The 23,920-nt window shown below is 47.4% G+C and overlaps 1 protein-coding gene across 3 annotated transcripts in view; it reads right to left on the bottom strand.

Moving 5' to 3' along the window:
• Positions 1-4,767: 4,767 nt before the first annotated feature.
• Positions 4,768-23,920, bottom strand: part of PRDM16 (PR/SET domain 16) — a 410,575-nt gene continuing 391,422 nt past the window's right edge. For 2 of the 3 annotated variants that reach the window (XM_056865303.1, XM_056865304.1), the window contains exons 11-17: positions 21,535-21,704; positions 19,885-19,962; positions 13,224-13,393; positions 12,638-12,812; positions 8,273-8,503; positions 6,647-6,821; positions 4,768-4,914 (exon numbers count right to left, since the gene is read on the bottom strand). In XM_056865303.1, the coding sequence (XP_056721281.1) occupies positions 4,780-4,914; positions 6,647-6,821; positions 8,273-8,503; positions 12,638-12,812; positions 13,224-13,393; positions 19,885-19,962; positions 21,535-21,704 (1,134 nt within the window). In that variant the 3' untranslated portion in view covers positions 4,768-4,779. The remainder of the gene's footprint in view (positions 4,915-6,646; positions 6,822-8,272; positions 8,504-12,637; positions 12,813-13,223; positions 13,394-19,884; positions 19,963-21,534; positions 21,705-23,920) is intronic. The other variant, XM_056865305.1, reaches the window with a different exon arrangement.

Below are 23,920 nucleotides of genomic sequence, written 5' to 3'. Positions count from 1 at the left end.
TGGGCCTTGCTCTGATCCCGCATGGCTTTTCTTATTTTCTTATGGAGGATGGGGCTATCCATGGCTACTAGTCAAAATGAATACCAGTCATGATGCATAGCTATTCTCTCCAGGATCAGAGAAGCATTCCTATTATATTAGACAGGATAATGCTGCTGCAGTCATCTTGCTTGTGGGCTTCCTAGAGGCACCTGGTTGGCCACTGTCTGAACAGACTGCTGGACTTGATGGGCATTGGTCTGATCCAGCAGGGCTCTTCTCATGTTCTTATGGCAACTTTGTGAGTTTCTGCGGGGATGCTGTTATGCACACAACCCGGGCTGCCCAAAGGGTCTCAAGGGGAGGGAAGCAACCCCAGGACACCACCACGCACAACAACGCTGTGTACTAACAGCAATGTACTAACTGAGAGCTGCTGTTGATTCCTGCACCCTCTATAAAGGTTTCTTGGTCTCGTGTGAAGGGGAGATGCATAAACGGCCCCTGGGAGGAAGGAGAAGGAGTCATGCAGATTTACTCTCTTTGCACATCTGGGCACAGAGGATGAACAAGACATCATCTCCCAGTCCCACTGGCTCCAGGGGTTGGTCAAATTCTGGATGATAGAGGTTTGTGGAAGGTCCATGAAGTCAGCTAACCATAACATAGAGTCCCCCACACCCTAGAGTCATCCTGGGCTTCTGAGGAATGTCACACGGGAGAAACCCCCCCCCCCAGAGAAACTGCTATGAAGACCGAAGCGACCACTAGAAGGAGCAAAACACGTGCGGAAAAGGGGAGAAAGAACCCCGACACAGTACGGGCAACAACCAACAGAAATAACATGTGTGGAAAAAACCCTTTGCTGCCTCAGTAGAAGTCAGACTAGGGTTGCCAACTCCAAATGGGGAAATGCCTGGAGATTTTGGGGGTTCAGCCTGGGGAGAGCCAGGTTTAGAGAGGGGAGGGACTTCAGTAGGGTATAATGCCATAGAATCCACCTCCAAAGCAGTCATTTTCTCCAGGGGAACTGATTTCTGTCAACTGGAGATCAGTTGTCGTTCCAGCACATCAACAGTCCCCAGCTGAGCAACCCCAGCTGAGACCCAAGGCTTCTGTTACAATAGCCAGTGTGATGTATTATCCACATTACAGGTGAATTGGCAGAGGGGAGAAGGCCCCTTAGTGACCAACAAGATTTTGGGGGTATAAACCTTTGAGAGTCTGATGAAGAAAGCTTTGCTTCTTGAAAGCTTATACCCTGAAAATGTTCTTGGCCTCTAAGGTGCTCCTTGACTTGAATCTTTGCCAAACTGCTATTCTTTTAAAGGAGGTCAGGACACTTAAACTAATATAACACTGATATGTATAGATGGGCCCACAGGAGAATCATAGAATCATAGAGTTGGACAGGACCACCAGGGTCATCTAGTCCAACCCCCGGCCTAATGCAGGAAATTCACAACTACCTCCCCCCCACACACCCAGTGACCCCTACCTACTCCATGCCCAGAAGATGGCCAAGATGCCCTCCCTCTCATGAATTGCCTAAAGTCATAGAATCAGCATTGCTGACAGATGGCCATCTAGTCTCTGCTTAATAACCTCCAGGGAAGGAGCACTTACCACCTCCCGAGGAAGCCTGTTCCACCGAGGAACTACTCTAACTGTTAGAAATTTCTTCCTAATATCTAGATGGAAACTCTTTTGAAGCAGCTCTGTAGAGGATAATATCTTTTAACAGTCCATGGCAACATACAGTGAAAAGAGTTTTGCGCAAGGAGTTGAGAAAAGAGAGCAAAGGTCATCTGTTCACTCTACAAAGCACAGACTTCGAGACGACATCTCACAGAAGTGCGACTTCTTATGAAGGGACAGGACATTACGGAGGACACGTGGCTGCCACAGAAAACTGCAGCCTTGCGCCTCATTCTTCCTTTCTCCCTGATCACGTCGTCATGTTTCAGAGGGTAGCCAGCGTTGTCCTGCGGTAGAACAACTAGATTCGAGTCCTGTAGCACCAACAAGATTGTTGGGGTATAATCTTTTGAGAGTCAAAGCTCCCTTTGTATCCGACAAAGGGAGATTTCATTCTGGAAAGTTTATACCCCTCCAGAATCTTGTTGGTCTCTGCGATGCTACTGAAATCTAGTCATGTTGTGAGTTTCCCTGCCCAAACAAGAAACATACAATGAAGTGAGGCGGGTAGGGGGGCAGAGAGCCACAGAACCTGATCATGTCACATCAACATTTTTTGTTTTAACTCGACATTACAGGGGAGTGAGGAAGAGAAAATGCAGGGCGTACAGTTTTCAGCGGCAGCCACGCATCCTCCATAATGACCCCTTAGGCATGGCTGTTTCCTCGCGGTCACCCCAATGACGACTTCGGGGCTTTGCTGTGATGATCCTTGCGTTTTCCGTCTGTCAGAGGTCACCTCGCTCTCCCCACGCGTTTCCGCGCGCTTTCTGGAAGCCGGCTAAACACGAATCCAGAAAACGCAGGCAAAACGTGCGGAAATGCGCAGGGAAGGGGAGGTGACCTGTGACAGTCGGAAAATGTGAGCGCAATCAAAGCAAAGCCCCGAAGTAGTCAGCAGGGTGACTGCGAAGTCACGGCCGTGCATCAATGGCCAATGTCTCATTCTAGCCACAGAAGAAAACACAGAGAATCTTTGACTCCTGATGATCATCTTGCATCCCTTCTTACTCAAGACTACCATAGAATTTTCCTAAACATGTTTTTTTTTAAACCACTGAATTAACCCAGTCTAATTTTAAGGCTGGACTCTTCCAGTCCTTTGATATGTCCCAAAGATTTGAAATTATTGGCACTGAGGGAAAATCCATAGTGAGTATCCCTCAAACCAATCAATCCCCCTTCTCATATTATCTGGGCAAGCCTGTCCTCCTTTTGAACCCAAGTCCAAATTTTGATCCTGGAATCTGGTAAAACAGGTAACCCTTTAGATTCCAGGCTAGGGGATAGTGGAATTTGACTGTTCATGTTCTTCTGATGTGTGGTAGGAATGAGGCGGACGAATGCTTCTATATTAGGGCAGTAGCTTGAATGCTGAAATATACTCCATTCTGGGATTGCTGGGATCTGGTTTTATACCCTGAGGGTTCCAACTAAAGGGCCCTTATTACACACAAAACAGCCCAATTTCTAAGCCAGCTCTTTGTGAGTTAAGAGCTGTCAACCATGAAACTATCTGATCATCACTTCTGGTATCAAACACCCACTGGGTTTAAGTGGAAGGCACCCAAGAGAGACCCCTTTAGCCCATCTGCAAAGGAAAACTCTGCAGTTTTCTCTTGTGGTTGACACCCAAACTTCAACATCAGATTGGTGGCATATCCAAAGACCAACCCCAAAATTCACAAAAAAACACAGCAGCCTGTAGTTGGTCAGTACACATGCACCTGTGCTAGAATGACCACCAACCTTTCACCACAGGTGAAATTCTGAGGCGAATTGGCAAAGTCCTGCTGAGCTGAAACGTCCAAGAAATTCTGAGGAGAGCAGAGAAGGTTTTGGTGGTTTTTGCAAAATTTCATGGGCCGGGGAGGCACGGTTGGCTCTGTGGCAGACAGCCTCTGCTTTGTGTGCAAAAAGTCCCAGGTTCAGTCCCTGATATCTCCAGTTAAAGGACCTCAAGAAACAGGGAAGGCCTCTCTCTGCCTGAGTCCCTGGAGAGCCATTGCTAGCCAGAGAATACCAAGCTAGCGGGACCAATTATCTAACTCGGTTAACAGCGACATCATCTTTTGAGAGAGGACCTGAAAATTCCTAAACCGGGTCCCTTTCTCAGGGGGACCTAATTTTCCTTTTTAGCAATGCCCTTTTCTAGAACCATTTCTGCTTTCAGCTATATAGGAATCATCGCGGCCACACAACAGGAGAGAGACGAAGGTCCCCCTGGCCTTACGGATTATTTTCTAGTATAAGTAAATCTTGGGCAGGGGGGAGCGCATAACACCAGGTTGTAAAATGGGTTTTCTAACACAGTCTTGATGGCTTCCTTGTTCAGAACAGACTCTGTACCAAAGACCTTCCGCTAAGAAAAATGACAATGGGTGGGATATAGGCACAAGGCTATGGGGGGGGGGGATATGCGGTGACATAAAGAACCATGAACTTGAGCTACCGGGAAAGCGACCCACCATGGGGAATGTATGTTCAGAGGCTGTTCTTGACCACGCCAAGGCATCATAAGAAGGGTTCACACTACATACGTACATGGATCCGAAGGAATAGGATTTGACACCAGTTGTACAAATTGGAGAAGGGGGGAGGTGAAGCAGAGGAACATCAACAATGTCCTAATCTCAGTGGAAATCCAGTGACTTCATCAAAATAGACCTGGCCCGGAAAGTCATCGTCGTCTTCTTAAGTAGAACTGGATATGAGGAACAAAGGACTTCAAGTTTATGTTCGTTTCTTTACAAGTAGGTTTTTTGCTGGCTCAGCAATACGGTCCGTAACGGGAGAAGGGACAGTCTTTGATTTGCTAACAACAAGTGCACCTGTGATTTCCCATGCAGGAAGTCATTCGCTCGTGATCTGGGCTACGCTTCGGAGAGGGCGGGGTCCCAGGGCGGCTGAGGTTGGCGGTTTCGACAAAGTCGAAGATGAGAGGCAACTTGTCTGTGATGGGTTTTTGTTCTCCTGGCGGGAAAGCCCGGGAGGCCTTCTGGTGAGTTTCCCCGCTTCCTAGAGTGTCCAAGAGGCCTTCGGGGGGGGGGGGTTACCTCCGTCTCCTCGCTGGTATTGTGGCCAGGTGCCTCCTCGAACCTCTCAGAGGTGACCGACGGAGTTGAAGCCCCCCGACCCCGAAGCTGCTCCTGCCATGTTCAACCAAGCGTCCAGAGAGTTCTGGGAAGAGGGATGGAGGGGGGTGTTCTCGGAAAGGGATAACATCATTGCATAAGCCTATTGGATAAAGAAGAAAGCACAGCATAGGTTAGAGGGCAGTAATGTATCAGATTCCTATCTGATAAATAAATACATAAATCGCAACCCAAAGGCTTGCAAGATCCCATGTTGGGCATCACTGACCAAGACCATAAGTTTGATTCAGTATGATACATGAATGTGTGAAGTTGCCTTATACTGAGTCAGGCTATTGGTCCCCTAGCTCAGTGTTATCTGCTCTGATTGGCAGCATCTGCTGCCAGAGATTCTTTGGGTGCAGATGCTAAGAACTGAGTGTGGGACCTTCCGCATGTGAAGCATAAATCAAAACCCTTCTGCATATGCCTCATATAGAAGAACGGTACTTGTAGGGAAAATGTCCCCATCCCCATAAGCAAGCCAAATACTAACCATGCGATCTGACACAATCTGATGGGAGGATTTCCAACCCACAATGAGAGACAAATTTGTTTCATCTCTGGGGTGGCATTCAGAGATCTCCCAAGTGAACATTCAAACAGAAAACATTTATCTCCCTCATCCTTCTCCCCAGTTTTGCTGCCTGCACCAATATATTATTGTCCCACAATGGCACGTGTGTGAGTGTTTGTTACACAAAATTCTCTCATCAGGACAAGCCCGGCACTACAGGAAAAGCAACAGATAACACAATGTCCATAAATAATTAGTACGATTTCAGCGTATTAGTAAAAAGACAACAAAGACTGAGGCATGCATGGAAACAGGAAATGAACTCTCTCTTGAACGGCAAAAGAAGTTGAAAACCAGAGTCCTTCCTAGGTTGGTGCACCTGTAATGTTTGGCAGTTATGCTCCCCTCCAGGGCTTATCTGTACTGCAAACGTAAACTAATTTTAATAGGGACTCCTTTCCAGAAAGCACTGGGCTTTTAGTGGCTTAGATTAAGGATCTTCCACAAAGAAGTCTCAGAATCCTCGCCAGTTTACAATTCCCAGGGTTCTTCAGGGGAAGCCATGATAGTTAAGCAGATATAAAACCAGCATATGATGGGAGTGTCGATACACCAGAGCTGCTTATCTATCAGGGCTGCATTCAAAATAAACCATGGTTTGTTTAAACTGTGGTTTGTGGCAACAAATTCCGATTTGTCTACCAGAGGTACCTAATAAATTCCAGGCTGGATTCACATGCTGTTGGATATTTTTAAATCACCTCCCGGATTTTCCTATTTGGCCAGGAAAATGGTTGCTGCAGGGGGCGTATACTTCATTTAATTTGCAATTTGTGAACGTAGATGTCACAACAAACCACAAAAAAGTAGTATGAACTGCGGTTAATAAATCAACTGCAAACCCTAGTTTGAAATCTCAGTTTGGCAGCACTCAACAAGCCCCAGTTGGTTGGACCAACTGCATTTGGACATCAGAACTCACCAGGGTTTGATCCAACCACGGTTTATAAACCTCAGTTTATTGTGACATCTGTAACATCAGAGCTAACCAGGGTTTGATCAAACAGTGATTTATAAACCATGGTTTATTAAGACATCCAAACACAGCCCATCTCTTATGAGTATAGAAAGGGCAAAACTCAAATCTGTAAAACTGGATGAAAACACTCTGTCTAGTTCCCCACCACCACTGGGCTGCTAGATTACCGCAGTGGGCCCTGATCTTGAGAATCCTAGCTTTATGCGGACAGAAAGCAAGTTGGCTAATCCCGTAGAACTGCTGGAGGGTAGCTAAAGAAAAGTCCCAAGGTACACCTACCTGATTTTTAGCCTGCCTGTACAGAGTCTGTTTAATTGCCTCAGAGTCTAAGGTGGGATTATACACATCTTTAACTTCAAAAGATTCCTCGGATGCTTTGCGTAGATCCATCCCCTTCCCAAAATGCGGCATCTGCTCCAAATCTAACAAGCCGGCTTCGTCCTCCTCAATACACCTGTACCAATGACCAGGAGGGGAGGGAAGGGGTTGACCTGTTAGCGCGTCTGACGGTTCACAAATATGGCCAAGGCGAGGGTTGCCGAACTCAGAGCAGACATGCACATGCCCTGGCGCTGCCAGAAGCCACATGCAGGACACGAGAAAGGGGGAGACACACAAGACGATCCACAGGCAGACAAGCGACTTTACACATAACACAAGGGACAGAATGAAGCATGGGAAGGGTGGCTGTACGAGCTCAGATCACAAGCCCTATGACAGATGTTCAGCCTTGCTGGCATTTGCTTTGGGGGCTGCTGCTGAGAGAGTCATTCGGAGGACTCTCCCTGGAGATTTTTCCACATGATTATCAGCTGACTATTCCATGTGATTATGGTGTGACATCAAGGCAACCTTAAACATACTATTCTGGTTGCAATAAATGGCATTAATAAGCACTATAAGGGCTAGGATGGTAAAATGGTTAGAGTGTTGGATTCGGACCTGGGAGGGCAATCCCTCCTCAGCCATCAAGCTCCCAGGGAGGCTCTAAGCAATCATCTTGTTTCATCCTGGCCTTTCTCACAGGGTTGTTGTGAGGATGAAAGAAGAGAAGAGAACCCCCATCGTCTCTGGAGGAAGGGCAGGATAAAAATGTGACAGACAGGTAACAACAAAGGGGCGAGAATATGTGTCTGTGGAGAATTCTCCACTCTTCTAGTATGATGTTATCACTTCTGCTGTCGTATCACGTTGTAGGCCAAGCAGGAATTACTTACCGTGTTTTATGTTATCTTTGAGATTCTGCTGCCGTGCAAATTCTGTTCCTTCTCTGCACCGTTTCCCTCTTCTTTGCCCTCACTGCCCTTGTTCTCATTTGCCCTCACTGCAATGGAATTCTGTTGACTCTGGTGACCCACCTGATTTTGTCACCAATGTGACGGTGGCACAGGGGATCGAAACCATGCATGGATCCAAGGGAACAGGATTTGACGCAATGCTGTGGTTTCTAGGCACTGTCGTGCTCTCAGTGGTATCGTTCAGAATGCTTATGAGTCGTTCTTTAGTCTGCACCTCTCTTGACTTGGACAGCGCCCTCTCGGTAACTCTCCCCAGTTCACAGAACATATCAAAGGCAGAGGGCAACTGGTTGGATACTGTCCAAACCAGAAGAGGTGCAGGGAGGCCTCAGATGCTCCAAGACATGGGCAGGGCACCACTGACCACCAATGATCTTGGATGTACCACACATGCGTGGAGAGATCTAAAGTTTTCCCACTGCTTGCACAGGTCAGCGAATGTTCTGTGGCACTACCTGCCACCAATGTTCACTAGCAAGGAAATGGCATTTCTGGGGTTGATGCAATAGCCGCGCCAAATGGATGATTCGTGGTCACCCCATGCCTTGCCAACGAGGGGCAGAGAAAGCCGGCCTTTCCCCCCACCGACGGAAGCAGTCGCCCCTACCTTCGGGTGCGGTCAAAACTCATGGTAAGGGATGTGGCCTCTTCATCTTCCTCATCCTCATACCCTCCTCGGGGCTCCGTTGTCGGAGACGCCGTCTCGTCCTGCGATTTCCCTGTCAGGCTGTCGTCGTCTTCCTCTTCCAGTTCTTCCTCTTCCTCGTCCACGTCTTCCGTTTTGTCGTTAGCAAGGTCGTGGCACTGGGAGTTGCCGTCGACATTCTGGATTTCAGGCCTACGGGATGCGACCAGGAAGGATGAGTGGGACGGGATTATAAATGGAAAGCGCTGAACTAACACTGAAAGGTCACCTCTGCCTGTATTTCCTTTCTGTCTTTTTTTAAATAGCTTTATTTCTTTTATAAGCTAACCGCCAAATATGACATCACATAACAACACATAAACATAGACAATTATCATCACCTTACAGTTTACATGGAGCTTACTTATTTTTTAAAAAAACATTACATCTTATTAACCAGCTTCTTTAAATTTCAGTGCTCTATATCAGAGGTTCCCAAACTTTTTGAGACACGAAGCACTTTTTAGGACAGAAATTCGTCACGGAGCACGAATTTTCACCTAGCACCTATATACTGTGTGTGTGTGTAAAGTGCCGTCAAGTCGCAGCCGACTTATGGCGACCCCTTTTTGGGGGGTTTCATGGCAAGAGACTAACAGAGGTGGTTTGCCAGTGCCTTCCTCACCACAGCAACCCTGGTATTCCTCGGTGGTCTCCCATCCAAATACTAACCAGGGCTGACCCTGCTTAGCTTCTGAGATCTGACGAGATCAGGCTAGCCTGAGCCATCCAGGTCCGTTGTATTTTTCTTTCCAATCTCTTCACAGAGCACTAGGAGATGTTTCACGGAGTGCCAAGTGCTCCTTGGAGCACAGTTTGGGAACCTTGGCTCTATATCATCACAAGTCTTCATATCGAGCATATTTTAATTGTAAATCCATACATATCCTTAGTTATTTTTTAAACTTTTAAAGAGGGTGTGTGGCCAAAATGGCAGCCGGCTGAAAGCATATTTTAATATGTGCTTTCTTGTACCTCTGGTAGGGGGGTATGAAAATACCAGGCAGGGCTATTAAGTAGACCAGAGCCCCCTCCCAAATGTGGGGAAGGCACCATCCGTAGGTGTGCTGAAGGGGGTGGGTGGGTCTTCCTTCTTAACCTTTCTGTCTTTGAGTTAAAGGCAAGCAAGCCATGGGACAGGCAGTGAAACCAAACAATATTAAAAAGGTAAAGGTCCCCTGTGCAAGCACCGGGTCATTCCTGACCCATGGGGTGACGTCACATCCCGACGTTTACTAGGCAGACTATGTTTGCGGGGTGGTTTGCCAGTGCCTTCCCCAGTCATCTTCCCTTTACCCCCAGCAAGCTGGGTCCTCATTTTACCGACCTCGGAAGGATGGAAGGCCGAGTCAACCTTGAGCCGGCTGCCTGAAACCGACTTCCGTCGGGATCGAACTCTGGTCGTGAGCAGAGCTTTGGACTGCAGTACTGCAGCTTAACACTCTGCACCACGGGGCTCCTTACCTGTGGACTAACAGTTTGCTCTTGCAGTGGCAGAGACAACAGATTGTGGGTCAGTAGTTGTCCTAAGACTGGGGAGAAGTTGCTTCAAATCCCCATTCAGTAGGGTTGCCAGGTCCCTCTTCCCCACCGGCGAGAAGTTTTTGGGGCAGAGCCTAAGGAGGGCGTGGTTTGGGGAGGGGAGGGACTTCAATGCCATAGAGTCCAGTTGCCAAAGCGGCCATTTTCTCCAGGTGATCTGATCTCTATCGGCTGGAGATCAGTTATAATAGCGGGAGAGCTTCGGCTAGTACCTGGAGGTTGGCAACCCTACGCTTTAACCACCACACTGCACTGGCTGAGAACACTGTTATCTCAGGCAGAAAATAAGCATTCCACCCTGTACAAGGATAACCAGAAATACCTTGATTTCTGTCTCATTTTGGCGCCACTCAAAACATGGAATTCCCAGTGCAAAAATAATAAATAAATGCCCATTTCATATTGCGCAGCATTTGGAAACATCAGAATGGAAGAGTCATAATTATAGCTGGCGTTGTACATTTGTACAGCGTGCATGCACAATATAAAAAGGTCCCTGTTTGTTTCTTTTTCTCAGTTCATTGGCAGATTAAATATCCCTCAGACAAACAGAGGGTTCTTTTTTTTAAATTAAGAGTAGGAAACACACAATTTCCTTGAGCCCTGCATCTTATCACATAGTTTAAACACACTGAAAAGGGCTACTTGTAAGTTTTCTTTCTTTTTTAAAAAAAAAGTGGAACCCAAGGGCTTCAAATTTGATTCACCCAGAATCAATTATACCAGTTGGCTAAAAGATCACACCTTTATTTTGTATCAAAATCTTCCTGATTTCCCAAAGGATGCCTCGGTTTTCCGATTTCCTTTCTAACTTCAGTTTGAAACACGGAAACTCGAAAGCATGCACAGAACAGAAAAAAGGGGTTTTGTACTGAGCATGGTTTCTGGATTTTTCTTTCAGGCAATTGGCCAAAGCTGCCAAAAAACAGTGGGAAGGAGACATGAAATATATTTCTCCAAATAAGTGTGTGTGTGTGTGTGGGGGGGAGCTATTGGTAGAGAGTAGGGTTGCCATCTCCAGGTTGAGAAATACCTGGAGATTTTGCAGGTGGAGCCTGAGGAGGGTGGGGTTTGGAGAGGGGAGGGACTTCAATGGAGTAGAATGCCACAGAGTCCACCTTCCAAAGCGACCCTTTTCTCCAGGGGAACGGATCTCTGTCGCTTGGAGATCAGTTGTAATAGTGGGAGATTTCCAGCCACCACTGGAGGTTGGCAACCCTAGACTGCACTGTTAGTGACTTACAAAATCATTCTTTCCTCTTCCATCCAATTCTCACAATGTTAACTCTATGCGGTAGGCTAGGCTGAGAGAGAGTGCCATCCCAGGGTTCCCTTGCAAGCTTCCTGGGAGAGCAGGGATTCATCCTTGGGTCTCCCAGATCTTAGTCTGACCACTACACCATGCTGACAGTGAAGGCTCACCTAAGGACAAGTGGTGCAGGCTTTAAGTGGAAGAGGAAAGAAGAAGAGTTGGTTTTTATGTACCAACTTTCTCTACCACTTAAGGGAGAATCAAAGCGGCTTTCAATCACCTTCCCTTCCCCTCCCCACCACAGACACCCTGTGGGGTAGGTAGGGCTGAGAGAACTCTTAATAGAACGGTGACTAGCCCAAGGTCACCCAGCTGGCTTCATGTGGAGGAGTGGGGAAACCAATCCAGTTCACCAGATTAGCTTCTGCCGCTCATGTGAAGGAGTGGGGAATCAAACCCGGTTCTCCAGATCAGAGTCCACCGCTCCAAACCACCGCTTACGGAGAGTCATTTTGGGAGAGATGGGCGAGTCAGGGCTAAATGTTCTGGCTTTCAGGAGCGTGTTTATTTCTCAAGGACCATTCTTCTGTAAAGTGTGGGGGTATACTTGATAACTTGGAGAATGTCTCCTTGGGTATAAGGTTACCAGCCTCCAGGTAGGCGGGAGACCTCCAGCCACCACTTGCAAGTCGGCAACCCTAGTGGAGAGCCGGCGTGGTTTAGTGCTTTGCATGCCAGCCTAGGCCTGTGGAGAGGAAGTTCAAATCTCCACTCACCCCAAAGCTCACAGCATATGACCTTGAGCCAGTCATTTATTTACTGCCTTTTTATTTGGTTCTTCCTCCAGGGGGAAGAAGAAAAAAGAGGGGAATAGAACCGAAACTGGAAAACAGAAGTTCATTACCCAAGGTTGGGTGGGATTAAATATATATATATATATATATATATATATATAAATAATGAAACTATATAATTTATTAGAAGTGCTATATAATAATTAAAATTATTTAAAAACTGTTAAAATAGCACAATGGCATTTCTAAAGGTTGATGTCTGTTACCCCAAGCCAAATGCGTTTCGGCCTATATGGCCTTCCTCAGTGGTCTATTTAAATCATATAAAATTGTGCACACACATTACAAATATATTTTTACATGTACAGGCAATATACAACCGACTAGGCATGTAATAGGTTGTATATTTTAGCAATCGCACCAACATCTGGTGGTACTGTCTTAAGTTTTTATGCTGGGCTGTATATGTCTCCCGCATAAGTTGTGTGCAAGTATCAACCTATTCAAACAGTGTGCCAGGGGGCTCCCTTCTCCTTTCTTCCCTTTTATCATCACAGCAACCTGGTGAGGTAGGTCAGGTTAAGGGAGAGTGACTGGCCTAAGGTCACCAGGTGATTTAATGGGGATTTGAATCTGGGTCTTCCTGGCCTCCGGTTCGACCCATCATGCCACACCGGCTCTCGCTTCTAACTTGTGTACCTTTTATCCGCTAGAGCCGACGATTGGTTCATTTCGCTATTTGCAATAAAGTTTCTGATCTCGGAGAAATACGAGTCCTCTTTCTCGTCTAAAAGTGCATGGTTGTCTGATTCTGAGGTCGGAGAGGAAGCGTTGGTCCCGAGGTGGTTCGTGATGACCCCGGAGTGTTGGCTCACTGTGGGAAAGGAACGGGAGAAAGGGAAGTATTAGGATTTGCACAGTCAAATAAGGATGAAACAAGAGCGTTGGTCAGAGAGACTCCCTTCCTGTAAATAAGCAGGGAAGAGAAAATGTTTTCCCTATTCAGTTTTTCCTTTGTACATCTCATTTCAGTTTTTCACTTTTGACTTTATAGATTGCATACGGTTCTAATACAAAAATGTATACATACGTAATACACGTGTCATTCTATGACACACATATCATCCTGGTAATACTTTGGCTGTGGCTAAATTCCAGGCAGCAGTGGCTGGACAAACACTTGGCAGAAATGCTCTAGGCTGATCCTGCATTGAGCAGGGGGTTGGACTGGATGGCCTGTATGGCCCCTTCCAACTCTATGATTCAATGAACCTTCCCAATTCACCTGGAACATTTTCGTGTTCGTGCTTCTTCAGATGCCGGTCGAGATTGGTCTGCTGTCCGAAGCACCGATTACATAGGTGGCATTTGAATGGCTTCTCCTTGTTGTGTATGTTTCGGACGTGGCGCTGGAGGTTCGAGGAAATGCTGAATGATCTGTCGCAGTATTTACACCTGGAGGAAAAAAGAGACAGAATGCGGGGTTGATATAAATTGCTCATACTTCGACATCCCAAAGTTCTTGTTGATGTCACAGTAAGAGTTAAGCCCGGCAGGATTTCAAAGTCCTCAGCTTTGGTTAGTTTACACCCTATTTCGCTGACGTCTGTTTCACTGCAATGAAAGCCAATCTGGAAAGACAACCATCTTGTGCAGTCACATGGAAGAGACGATCAGGAGCAAGTTTGTTGGCCCCACCCTAGATCAACATCCTATTTCCTGTAATGGATAACACAATCATTCTGGGAAGTGAAATCAATAGCCTTCCCTTGTTGTTGCCCTCTAATACCTGGCATTCAGAGGTATACTGTCACCAGAAATGGAGGATCCATTTAGCTATCACTGCTAATAAGAATCGATAGGTCTATTTTCTCTGTATTTACATGGTCCCATTTTAATAAGCCCTACTGAAGTTCCTCCATCCAGCATCCCGTTTCCCAAATATCATGTCTGATCCTTTCCCCCCATTCTTGCTAATTTTTGTAATCCTAGTCCTCGTCATACATTGTGAAGAAGAAGAAGAGTTGGTTTTTATATGTCAACTTTCTCCACCACTTAAGGAAGAATCCAACTGGTTTACAATCACCTTCCTTTCCCTTCCCCTCCCCACAACAGACACCCTGTGAAGTAGGTGGGGCTGAGAGAGCTCTGGGAGAGCTGTGACTAGCCCAAGGTCACCCAGCTGGCTTCGTGCGTAGGAGTGGGGAACCAACCCAATTCACCAGATTAGCGTCCGCCGCTCATGTGGAGGAGTGGGGGATCAAACACAGATCTTCAGATCAGACTCCACCGTTCCAAACCACTGCTCTTAACCACTGCACCACGCTGCCTTATTAGATATCTCCAAGCTGTTTGACAGCGTTGTTCTACCCTTTGTAGTCTGCCTCAAATCTCAGCAAGAAAGGCGGCCTATGAATACAGTAAATAACTACAGGTACATTTCTATCTCGTTTCACTGGCTGGGCAAGGGATCTTCCTCATTGTCTTCACCAGCACGAACTGAGACTGCAGTTGCTACTGACCACCCTGCCAGCAGAATCTGGAGCAGAACCAATCACGGTAGTTTCATTCATAATGATGACAATACACGATCCATAAAAATCCAGTGGTGCATGGAAAATTGCGAATATTATGCATTCTTTCAACCTCCTGAAGGGGGCAGCATTGGGGCACTGAAGAGCGAGGATTTCTGAGCCGTTGGGTGCACGTTGAATCAAGATGAATGCACCATAAATCTCTGCTTATATGAGATTGGGGTGTTTTTTTGGGTACGTTCAGTCCCGACGCAGAGAACAGCAGAGATTAGTTTACCGATCAACTTCACCGGTTTTCTTAGCACATTCGCCAGGACTGGGAAAACCTCATTCACATGCGCAGCTAGTCTTGTCCGCTCGTAGCCTTCTTTCTATCAGTGCGAGCACCAGTTTGTTTTCTTAAAAAGAAACTAATCAGGAGAACGGCAAGTGTCACAATCGTACATCGCGCCGAGAGCACATATTTTCCAGATGTGCTACAGCTGCAGCCGTGACTCGGTCTCTAAAAATATCTGCCCTATTATTTTTGGATGTGGCGGAGATGCATTTATGAAACACTCTCCGCAAATGTTATTCGGACCCCGTGTTCACCCCAACAATTTTGTCGCCGTTTTGAAAAACGAGCTGGAATCAGGACATCGAGGCTGACTTCGAAGTATGTCGCTTACAGGCTCTTTGCCCCGCTGCCTGTCTGCTGGGCGCAGCGTTTGCCTCTCTGACCCCGCACGCTTTTTGTTCTTTAATCCTAACCCTCCCACCGGAGGCCAAAAGTAAGACAAGAGGTCAGCCCTAGTAAGTAAGCATTTCTGAGATTTGCGGGAGTTGGCAAAATCCAGGTAAATATGTGTAGAACAATGCTGAAAACCGAGCGGGAGCCCCTGTCCCTCCACCCCACCCAAGCCGATTAAGACACCCAGATCTCATCTATTACCACCAATATTTGTTTGTCTGATTCAGCACTGCAAGCTGCTCTTCTGTTCTACGCATCAAAGCCATACAATGTGTATAATAAATGCCTACAAGATGAAGTGTGCATTGGCTCATGAAACCTTAAGCTGGAATAAATTTTTTGTGAGTCTTTAAAGCACTCCTGGGCTTCTGTTCAGTTTTACAAGAACCAGAGAATCCGCAGTTCCAGCAATGGGAACAGGCCAACCAAAAACCATTTACGGCGACAGCTTTTGCAGACAAACAAAAAACAGTGGCGGGGGGACATACATATTTGCTCATCCTGAACTATGGCTTATATCATTTGCCATGGTTATCAGCATCGGGTTGGGTCCAGCCAACTTTTTTGCTAATGAAAGAGGAAGGTGAGATCCACTTTAAACACAGAAAAGAGCATGCGCAAAAGCCAGAGGTTTTTGAGAGAAGGACCGGGCTGCAATGAGAAGGGGAATTCGGCAAGACTGAGTGGAAAATCGGCCTGGATCTGACCCGTCATGTTTTAGGGGCCAGTGTGGTGTACTGGTTAAGACCGGTGGACTCTAATCTGGAAAACTGGGCTTGATTCCCCACTCTTCCACATGAGCGGTGGACTCTAATCTGGTGAACTGGAATTATTTCCTCACTCCTACACATGAAGCCTGCTGGACAACCTTGGGCTAGTCACAGTTCTCTACGAACTCTCTCAGCCCCACCTACCTCACAAGGTAGAGGAAGGTGATTGTAAGCCAGGTTGAGACTCCTTAAAGGTAGAGAAAATCAGGGTATAAAAACCAGCTCTTCTTCTTCCCCCGCGCCTTCTTACCATCTCGCAAGAACTTCAAAGTGTCTCGCGCCAAGCAAGCCAAACTTGGCGGCCTATCTGTTCATTTATTTAGATGTTCAGGAAGTCTTTGAAAAGTTTCTTTTGACAGCTTTGGCTGGGACCGTGAGTGATGAGGATCAAGGTTAGGATACAGAGGCTAGATAACAAGCTTGTTAAAAAAAATCAAAACCAGAGGGAGGTTAGCGGAGCTGTGCCTAACAGCGTATGAGGAAGGAGGCAAAAGGTTATTGCATTTAATGTGGTCTCGGAGGGGTCACTCCTTGGATCTGAGCTGGTTTTAATCTAAATCATTGGAGGGAGGACAGAGAATATATGAAGGAATATGTGCCTTTAAGGTCAGGGGGGCAAAGAGAACAGAACAGCTATAGGTAAAAAAAGGTAAAGGTAGTCCCCTGTGAAAGCACCGGGTCATTACTGACCCATGGGGTGACGTCACATCCCGACGTTTACTAGGCAGACTTTGTTTATGGGGTGGTTTGCCAGTGCCTTCCCCAGTCATCTACCCTTTACCCCCAGCAAGCTGGGTCCTCATTTTACCGCCCTCGGAAGGATGGAAGGCCGAGTCAACCTTGAGCTGGCTACCTGAAACCGACTTCCATCGGGATTGAACTCAAGTTGTGAGCAGAGGTTTCGACTGCAGCACTGCAGCTTAACACTCTGAACCACGGGGCTCCTTTTGGACTATAAGCATGTGCAACTGTTGGAGTTAGCTACTTTTCGCCATAGGGTTTTCAAGGCAAGAGAGGTTCAGAGGCGGTTTGCCATTGCCTGCCTCTGTGTCATGACCCTGGTAGTGCTTGGAGCCTTCCCATCCAAATACTAGCCAGGGCCGACCCTACTTCTGAGAGCTGACGACATTGGGCTAGCCTGGGCTATCCAGGCCAGGCATGGTTAATTGAAATTCATATGAAGTTGCCTTATACTGAATCAGACCCTTGGTCCATCAAAGTCAGTACTGTCTACTCTGACTAGCAGTGGCTCTCCAGAGTCTCAGGCAGAGGTCTTTCACGTCACCAGCTTCCCTAGTCCCATTAACTGGAGATGCCAGGGATTGACCTGGGACTTTCTGCATGCCAAGCAGATGCTCTACCACTGAAGAAGAAGAGTTGGTTTTTATATGCGAATCAAATCAGCTTACAATCACCTTCCCTTCCCCTCCCCACAACAAACACCTTGTGAGGTAGGTGGGGTGGAGAGAGCTCTATTAGAGCTGTGACTAGCCCAAGGTCACCCTGCTGGCTTCATGCGTAGGTGTTGGGAAACCAACCCAGTTCTCCAGATGAGAGTCCATTGCTCATGTGGAGGAGTGGGGAATCAAACCCGGTTCTCCAGATTAGAGTCCACCGCTCCAAACCACTGTTCTTAACCACTACACCACACTGGCTCTCTGAGCCACAACCCCTACCCTAGGTGCTACTAGACTCAATTCTTGCTCTTCTACGCACCTGAAACCGTCTTTCCCTGCAGTTTGTGATCTAGCTCACAAACCTTTGGTCATGCATACAAGCGCCTTTGATCAATCTCTCCAACTAGAAGAACCAACAAAGGAACCCCTGAAACAACCAAAAGGAGAAGGAAAATACACACACACACGGATTTAAGGACCGTGATGCCGTGATGGACTTCTTCCCACTTGGACCAAGCCAAAACGCTTTCCAGACAATTGTATTTTTGTAGCTAAATTTAGAAACCAGAGTTGTGAAAGGGAGCTTTAGAAAATCAATTATCAACTGAGGTCTTTTCAAAACACCGTGCGAACTCTCCAGAGTGCTGTTACTATACGAGATTTACCAGAAGTCGGTCCTCGATGGATAAAATCATGCATGGGGCTTGTTTCTGGGAAAGGACCAGGCCAAATACATCTTTATTTTGCTAACTTAGGTTAAGTACAAAAGTCTCCTTTTTTGGAAGAAAATGGAGCTAAACAAGCTGTGCATAATCTGGCGTGCGCTTTGGGCCTGACAAGTGAATGCTGCTCGGTTCCTTTCGCTCAAAGCACAAAGAACATCAGCTCAGAAACCCATGCATTTTATCTGTCCCAATTTCCCAGGCACAGTCCCTTCTTTCTGGTCCCTGTCTCTGGAAAATCAGGAGACCTCTACACACAACCCCCTCTGCGCAGTGACTGAACACGAGTCGAGTGGGAGCAGGCACAAGGATGCCTCCTGCCTCTGCACAATCACTGTCTCATGATCATGGCACCTACACATGGAGGAAGCACTCACACATCCCTCCCCATAATCAGGAACATTTGGAAAGCAGAATCCCCGGTCACAGGAAGGAAGCAGAAGAGGGCTGACCAGTGTACGGTGGCTGTGATCGTAGCTTGTCCCCCCCTTTCTGAGTGGGGGCACACCAATGGCATTGGGCGTATCCACCCCTTTTCCTTTTCTTGGCATACAAGCAGCCACCAAAGGCGGAGGAAGCGGTTCTGGTTATCCCTCTTTCTTCTCCCCTAGACAATCCAACAGGCAACCACCACTGGCTCCTAGTAGTATTAGTATTAGTATTAGCAGTAGTAGTAGTAGTAGTAGTAGAAGAAGAAGAGGAAGAAAAGGAAGAAAAGGAGGAGGAGGAGTTGGTTTTTATATGCCGACTTTCTCTACCACTTAAGGAAGAATCAAACCGGCTTACAATTGCCTTCTCTTCCCCTCCCCCCAACAGACACCTTGTGAGGTAGGTGGGGCTGAGAGAGCTCTAAGAGAACTGTGACTAGCCCAAGGTCACCCAGCTGGCTTCACGTGTAGGAGTGAGGAAACCAACCCGGTTCACCATATTAGCCTCCACTGCTCATGTGGAGGAGCAGGGAATCAAACCCGGTTCTTCAGATCAGAGTCCACCACTCCAAACCACTGCTCTTAACCACTACACCATGCTGGCTCCCTACCCCCTGGCTCATACCCCTACCCCCGTCAGCACTTGTAGCTGCTAGAAGCCACAGCTGCTAACCAGAGGAAATACGGTTAGCAAGCAAGGGGACGCTTCCAGGGTCAATGCTGCTCGTTCCTGAGAATTGATGGCAACTATAAGAAAAAGCCTCCCGCCCTTCCTCCCTTCTTCCCTTCCTCCCAGGAACTCAGCAGTGTTCATATTTCTCCCTTCCCTATTTTTTCCTCACAACAACCCTATAAGGTAGTTTAGGACTCAAAAGAACAAACGGTCCAAGGTTACCCTATGAGCTTCATGGCAGAGTGTGGATTTGAACCCAAGTCTATCCATTCCTAACTGTGCCACTCTATTACGCCGCACTGGCTCTGCTTGCCTCTGTGTATTCACTATCTGTGTCATGTTTATGCCTGGCAAGGGGTCCACTGGACAGAATCTCGCCAACGGCCCCTCCTGTCATATTATTTGGAACACATGAACACATGAAGCTGCCTTATACTGAATCAGACCCTCGGTCCATCAAAGTCAGTATTGTCTACTCAGACCGGCAGCGGCTCTCCAGGGTCTCAGGCAGGGGTCTTTCACATCACCTACCTTCCTAGTCCCTTTAACTGGAGATGCCGGAGTTCGAACCTGGGACCTTATGCATGCCAAGCAGAGGCTCTTTCACTGAGCCACAGCACCTCCCCTGACTGATTTGCAACTGCAATGTTTTGCTGTTGTCTCCGACGTTTACAAGCTTTGTTCTTACTTACCTGTAAGGTTGTTCTCCTGTGTGTGTCCGGAGATGTCTCGTCAGATTCGCTGATCGTGGGAAGATCTTACCACAGTACCTAGAAGCGGGGGAAAGAGGGGGGGAAACACTGTAGTGAACTTCATGCAATATTTTCAAAGTCCCCCAGCTCTACCGTGCTGAGATCCAGAGACTGCGTACTGAGATGACAAGAGGGTGAAGGAAATCATGCCAAATAAAAGATGCTTTGGCAAACATCTTCATTCACTAGTTAAAAACAAGCAGGTAGAAACTCCCTTGAAGGCATTTTCACACTGTGCTAAACAGATTGTGGCCTGCTCTCTCTTCTAGTGGTGCCAGAAGTGGGATGGTGCCTGCACAAACCTCCTCCCTCCTTTGGCACGCACGCTGACGGCCTCTTCTTTCCCTCCTCCTCTGCTACCAAGTCAGAGAGCAGCAGGAAGCACTGGCAGGCCCATTGCAAACATTCATGGGAAACTGAGTTTTCCCACGACTCTTTGGAGAGGAAGCAGCTTTAAAGACAGTGAAAAGTCAGTCTTTTTAAAATTCTCCCGGGGTGGTTTGGTGGCGGAGGCATTTTTTGAGGGAGAGTCACCAAATTTGCAGCATAGCTTCAAGGGACTCTCCTTGCATGAACTCGAAAGTTTGGTAAAGTTTGGGACAGGGGTCCTATTTAATGGGGGGGGGGTATGGTAAAGATTACAATGCTTCTCTATTGGGGGGGGCGACCCCTTCTGGACCTCATAAATCCAATCTTTATTGGACCCCCTGATCCAATCTTCACCAAACTTTGAGTTTCATGCAAGGAGAGTCCCTTGAAGCTACCCAGAAAATTTGGGAACTCAACCTCCAAAAATGCCCTCACGGGACCTTCAAAAATAACCCCCATAGACCCGAATTTTTTGGTAAACCCAAATATAAAGCTGAAATACAAATTTTCCAGTACGGGTATTCGGCTTATTCCAGGTTTACCGAAAAAAATCGGGCCCAATAAAGCTGAACCCGAAATTTACTAGTCAGCCGTATCGATTCTTGACAGGCCATGCTAGGGTTGCCAGGTCCCACCTCACAGATGGCAGGAGATTTAGGGAGGCGACGTTGGGGGCGGCAACCAGCGTCATCTACGTGATGACGTCACTTACCGTGTAACCAGAAGTGCCAGCGTGAGGCTTTCCCTGCCCCCTCCTGGTCATTCCCCCTCTCTTTCCCTGCCTACTTTCGCCCGCCGACCAGCTGAGAGTCGGTGGGCAACAGCACTAATGGGTGGTAGATTGCCCACCATAAACGGACAGTTGGCAACCCTAGCTCACACCTTTCCAGAGACGCAGATAGAGGCCTTTCACATTGCCTAGGAACTGATCCTCGTAACTGGAGCTGCCAGGGATTGAACCTGGGACCTTCTGCGTGCCAAGCAGACGCTCTGTCACTGAACCCCAGATCTGCCTGGGAAGCAACCAGGAGGAGAAGTGACTTTCACCATGGTGTCACCATAGACGAGTGGTCCCCCTGGTCAGCATCTTGCTGAGGACACCCAGTTTGGCCCGGGGTACCGCTGATCTTCAGTCTTCTCGAATCTTGCGTCCCAGCTTGGAGCTCTGTTCAAGCAGAACCTCTCATTATCGGCTAGCGACAACCCCATCTCACTTTTTACCTGCAGGTATAGCGTTCTTTCCCCTTGCGCAAAATGGGGTCAGACAGCGTTGGGGGTGGCGACCGGAAGTTGAACGGGTGATGCGGGAGGGGCTGCAGGGAGGCACCGCCGTCTGCTTTCATGGCTGCAAAACTCTCCAGTTTCTCCGTCATGGTTTCTATGGCCGACATCTGTTTGAACAGGGGGGAAAAGATCCTTCCGTCAGCAGGGGAAAGTTGCAGCGATGATTGTTAGGGTTGTTCCCGGCTTAAAACACCCATTCATGGCCTGGATAGGAACTGATGGGCCAGTTAAAAAATTAGTGTCTTGCTTGCAGGGTATAATGGGGAAGGAATAGGTTAGTTTGGGCCAGGAGGTTTTTTTTATTCTGGACACTGAACGAGCAAATCTTGTATTGGTCGTTTTGAACTTTGATTTGCCTGTGGGTTTTTTGTTTTGGTAAACTGAATGCAGCTGGGGGATAGTTGCTGATTTGGTCAGGGAAATGTCACCCGGGCTGGAGGCTTTCTGTCCATGTCTTTTTCCTGATCTAGATTTCCCTTGTGAACTTGGTATTTGCTCATAGTAGCGAAAAATGCAGGCATCTATAACATGTCTATTCGCTACAGCTGTGAGGAGTGCGTAATAGTGTTGCCAGGTCCCTCTTCCCCACCGGCGGGAGGTTTTTGGGGTGAAGCCGGAGGAGGGCAGGGTTTGGGGAGGGGAGGGACTTCAATGCCATAGAGTCCAATGGCAACAGCGGCCATTTTCTCCAGGGGAACTGATCTCTATCGGCTGGATACCAGTGTTATTAGCAGGAGATCTCCAGGAGTACCTGGAGGTTGACAATCCTAGTGCACAATCTAGAGAAAAAGTGCACCATTAGAATAATCGATCTGGATACTTGTAGGGTTGCCACCTCTGGGTTGGGAAATAACTGAAGATTTGGGGGTGGAGCCTGAAGAGGGGAGGGTTTGGGGAGGGAAGAGAAGGGAGCTCAATGGGAATGGGGTGCTACAGAGTCCACCCGCCAAAGCAGCCAATTTTCTCCAGGGAAACTGATCTCTGCAGTATGGAGATCAACTGTAATTCCCGGTGCTACCTGGAGATCATGATGCACACCTATTCTCTCCAGGATCAGAGGAGCATGCCTATTATATTAGGTGCTGTGGAACACAGGCAGGATAATGCTGCTGCAGTTGTCTTGTTTGTGGGCTTCCTAGAGGCACCTGATGTGCCACTGTGTGAACAGACTGCTGGACTTGATGGGCCTTGGTCTGTTCCAGCAGGGCCTTTCTTATGTTCTTAACCCTAGGGGGAGAGGAATTGCTTTGTTCAGTGAACCCTAGATGAGGTGGGTGAGTGTCTATCTGGGGAGGATGAGCCCTTTACCATCATAAGTGAGGGGACAGATTTTACATCGTCCTCAAAGAACAGCTGTCATTTCCTCCAGAGCAGTGAAAAGCATATGGCTAGCAGATCTGTAACTATTCTGATGCACTTTTGTCTTGAGGAGAGATGGGTCAAAATCCCCGCTCCGGTTGTCGGGCCTGCCTCCATCTCTCGGCCTAACCTACCTCACAATGTTGTGGTGAGGATAAACGTGTGTGTGTGTGTGTGTGTGTGTGTGTAGGGAGACACACGTGCCAGCTGCCTTGAGCAGATTGGGAAAGGAGCAGGCTAGAAATAATTAAAGAAAAAATAATTGCAGATTTGTGAAGCCCAGGGTTTAATTAAAGGAATGAGATGCACCCTATCCAACTTTAGGCATAAGGCGTGGATATATGAATAGCTTAATTTCCCCCGTCTTGTGGGAAGCAGACGGAGAGGAAATAGCTGAAGCTGTGATAGGGCTATGATAGGTACCACTTATGCCAGACTCCATTGATGTAAGGAGGTCTGTCTGTTTCAAATAACTTCAGCGGTTCAGGGAGGGAAGGTGCCCTCTCATTAGAAGAAGGAGCCAAGGGCTGGGGTGATCTTCTACTTAACAGGGAGAAGGAGAGATAGCCGCTTACTCATTCTCTGTGAGATTCAGATGAAACTACCGATTCATCACTGCCCTAGAGCAGTTCTGTACTGCACAGAATGAGGCGGTAGAAATCTGGGCCAGCTGACTTTGGGCTGTGGGGTGAGACGGGTAGAAAGGCAGAGGTAAGGCCCCCCTCATGTCAAAAACGTGCCATAACCAGCACACAACAGAGAAGGCTAAGTTGCTCTCAGTTACGATTCTGAGCTAAGTTGCTATCTGTTATGATTCTTCAGTGTTGTTTAGCAGAGAAGAATAATCCAATAGTTTCAAATGAAAAGGTTTGCCCCGTAAAATAAATCTCATTTTCAAAGGGGGAGGAACAAAAATATGGCCGATTTTAGAAACGCTTTGATTAGAAAATGTGTATCAAGAAAA

This window comes from Euleptes europaea, chromosome 19, assembly GCF_029931775.1.
Source record: "Euleptes europaea isolate rEulEur1 chromosome 19, rEulEur1.hap1, whole genome shotgun sequence".
NCBI lineage: Eukaryota > Metazoa > Chordata > Lepidosauria > Squamata > Sphaerodactylidae > Euleptes > Euleptes europaea.
Note: the sequence above shows the minus strand (reverse complement) of the source record. Positions and strands in the feature narration are given on the sequence as shown.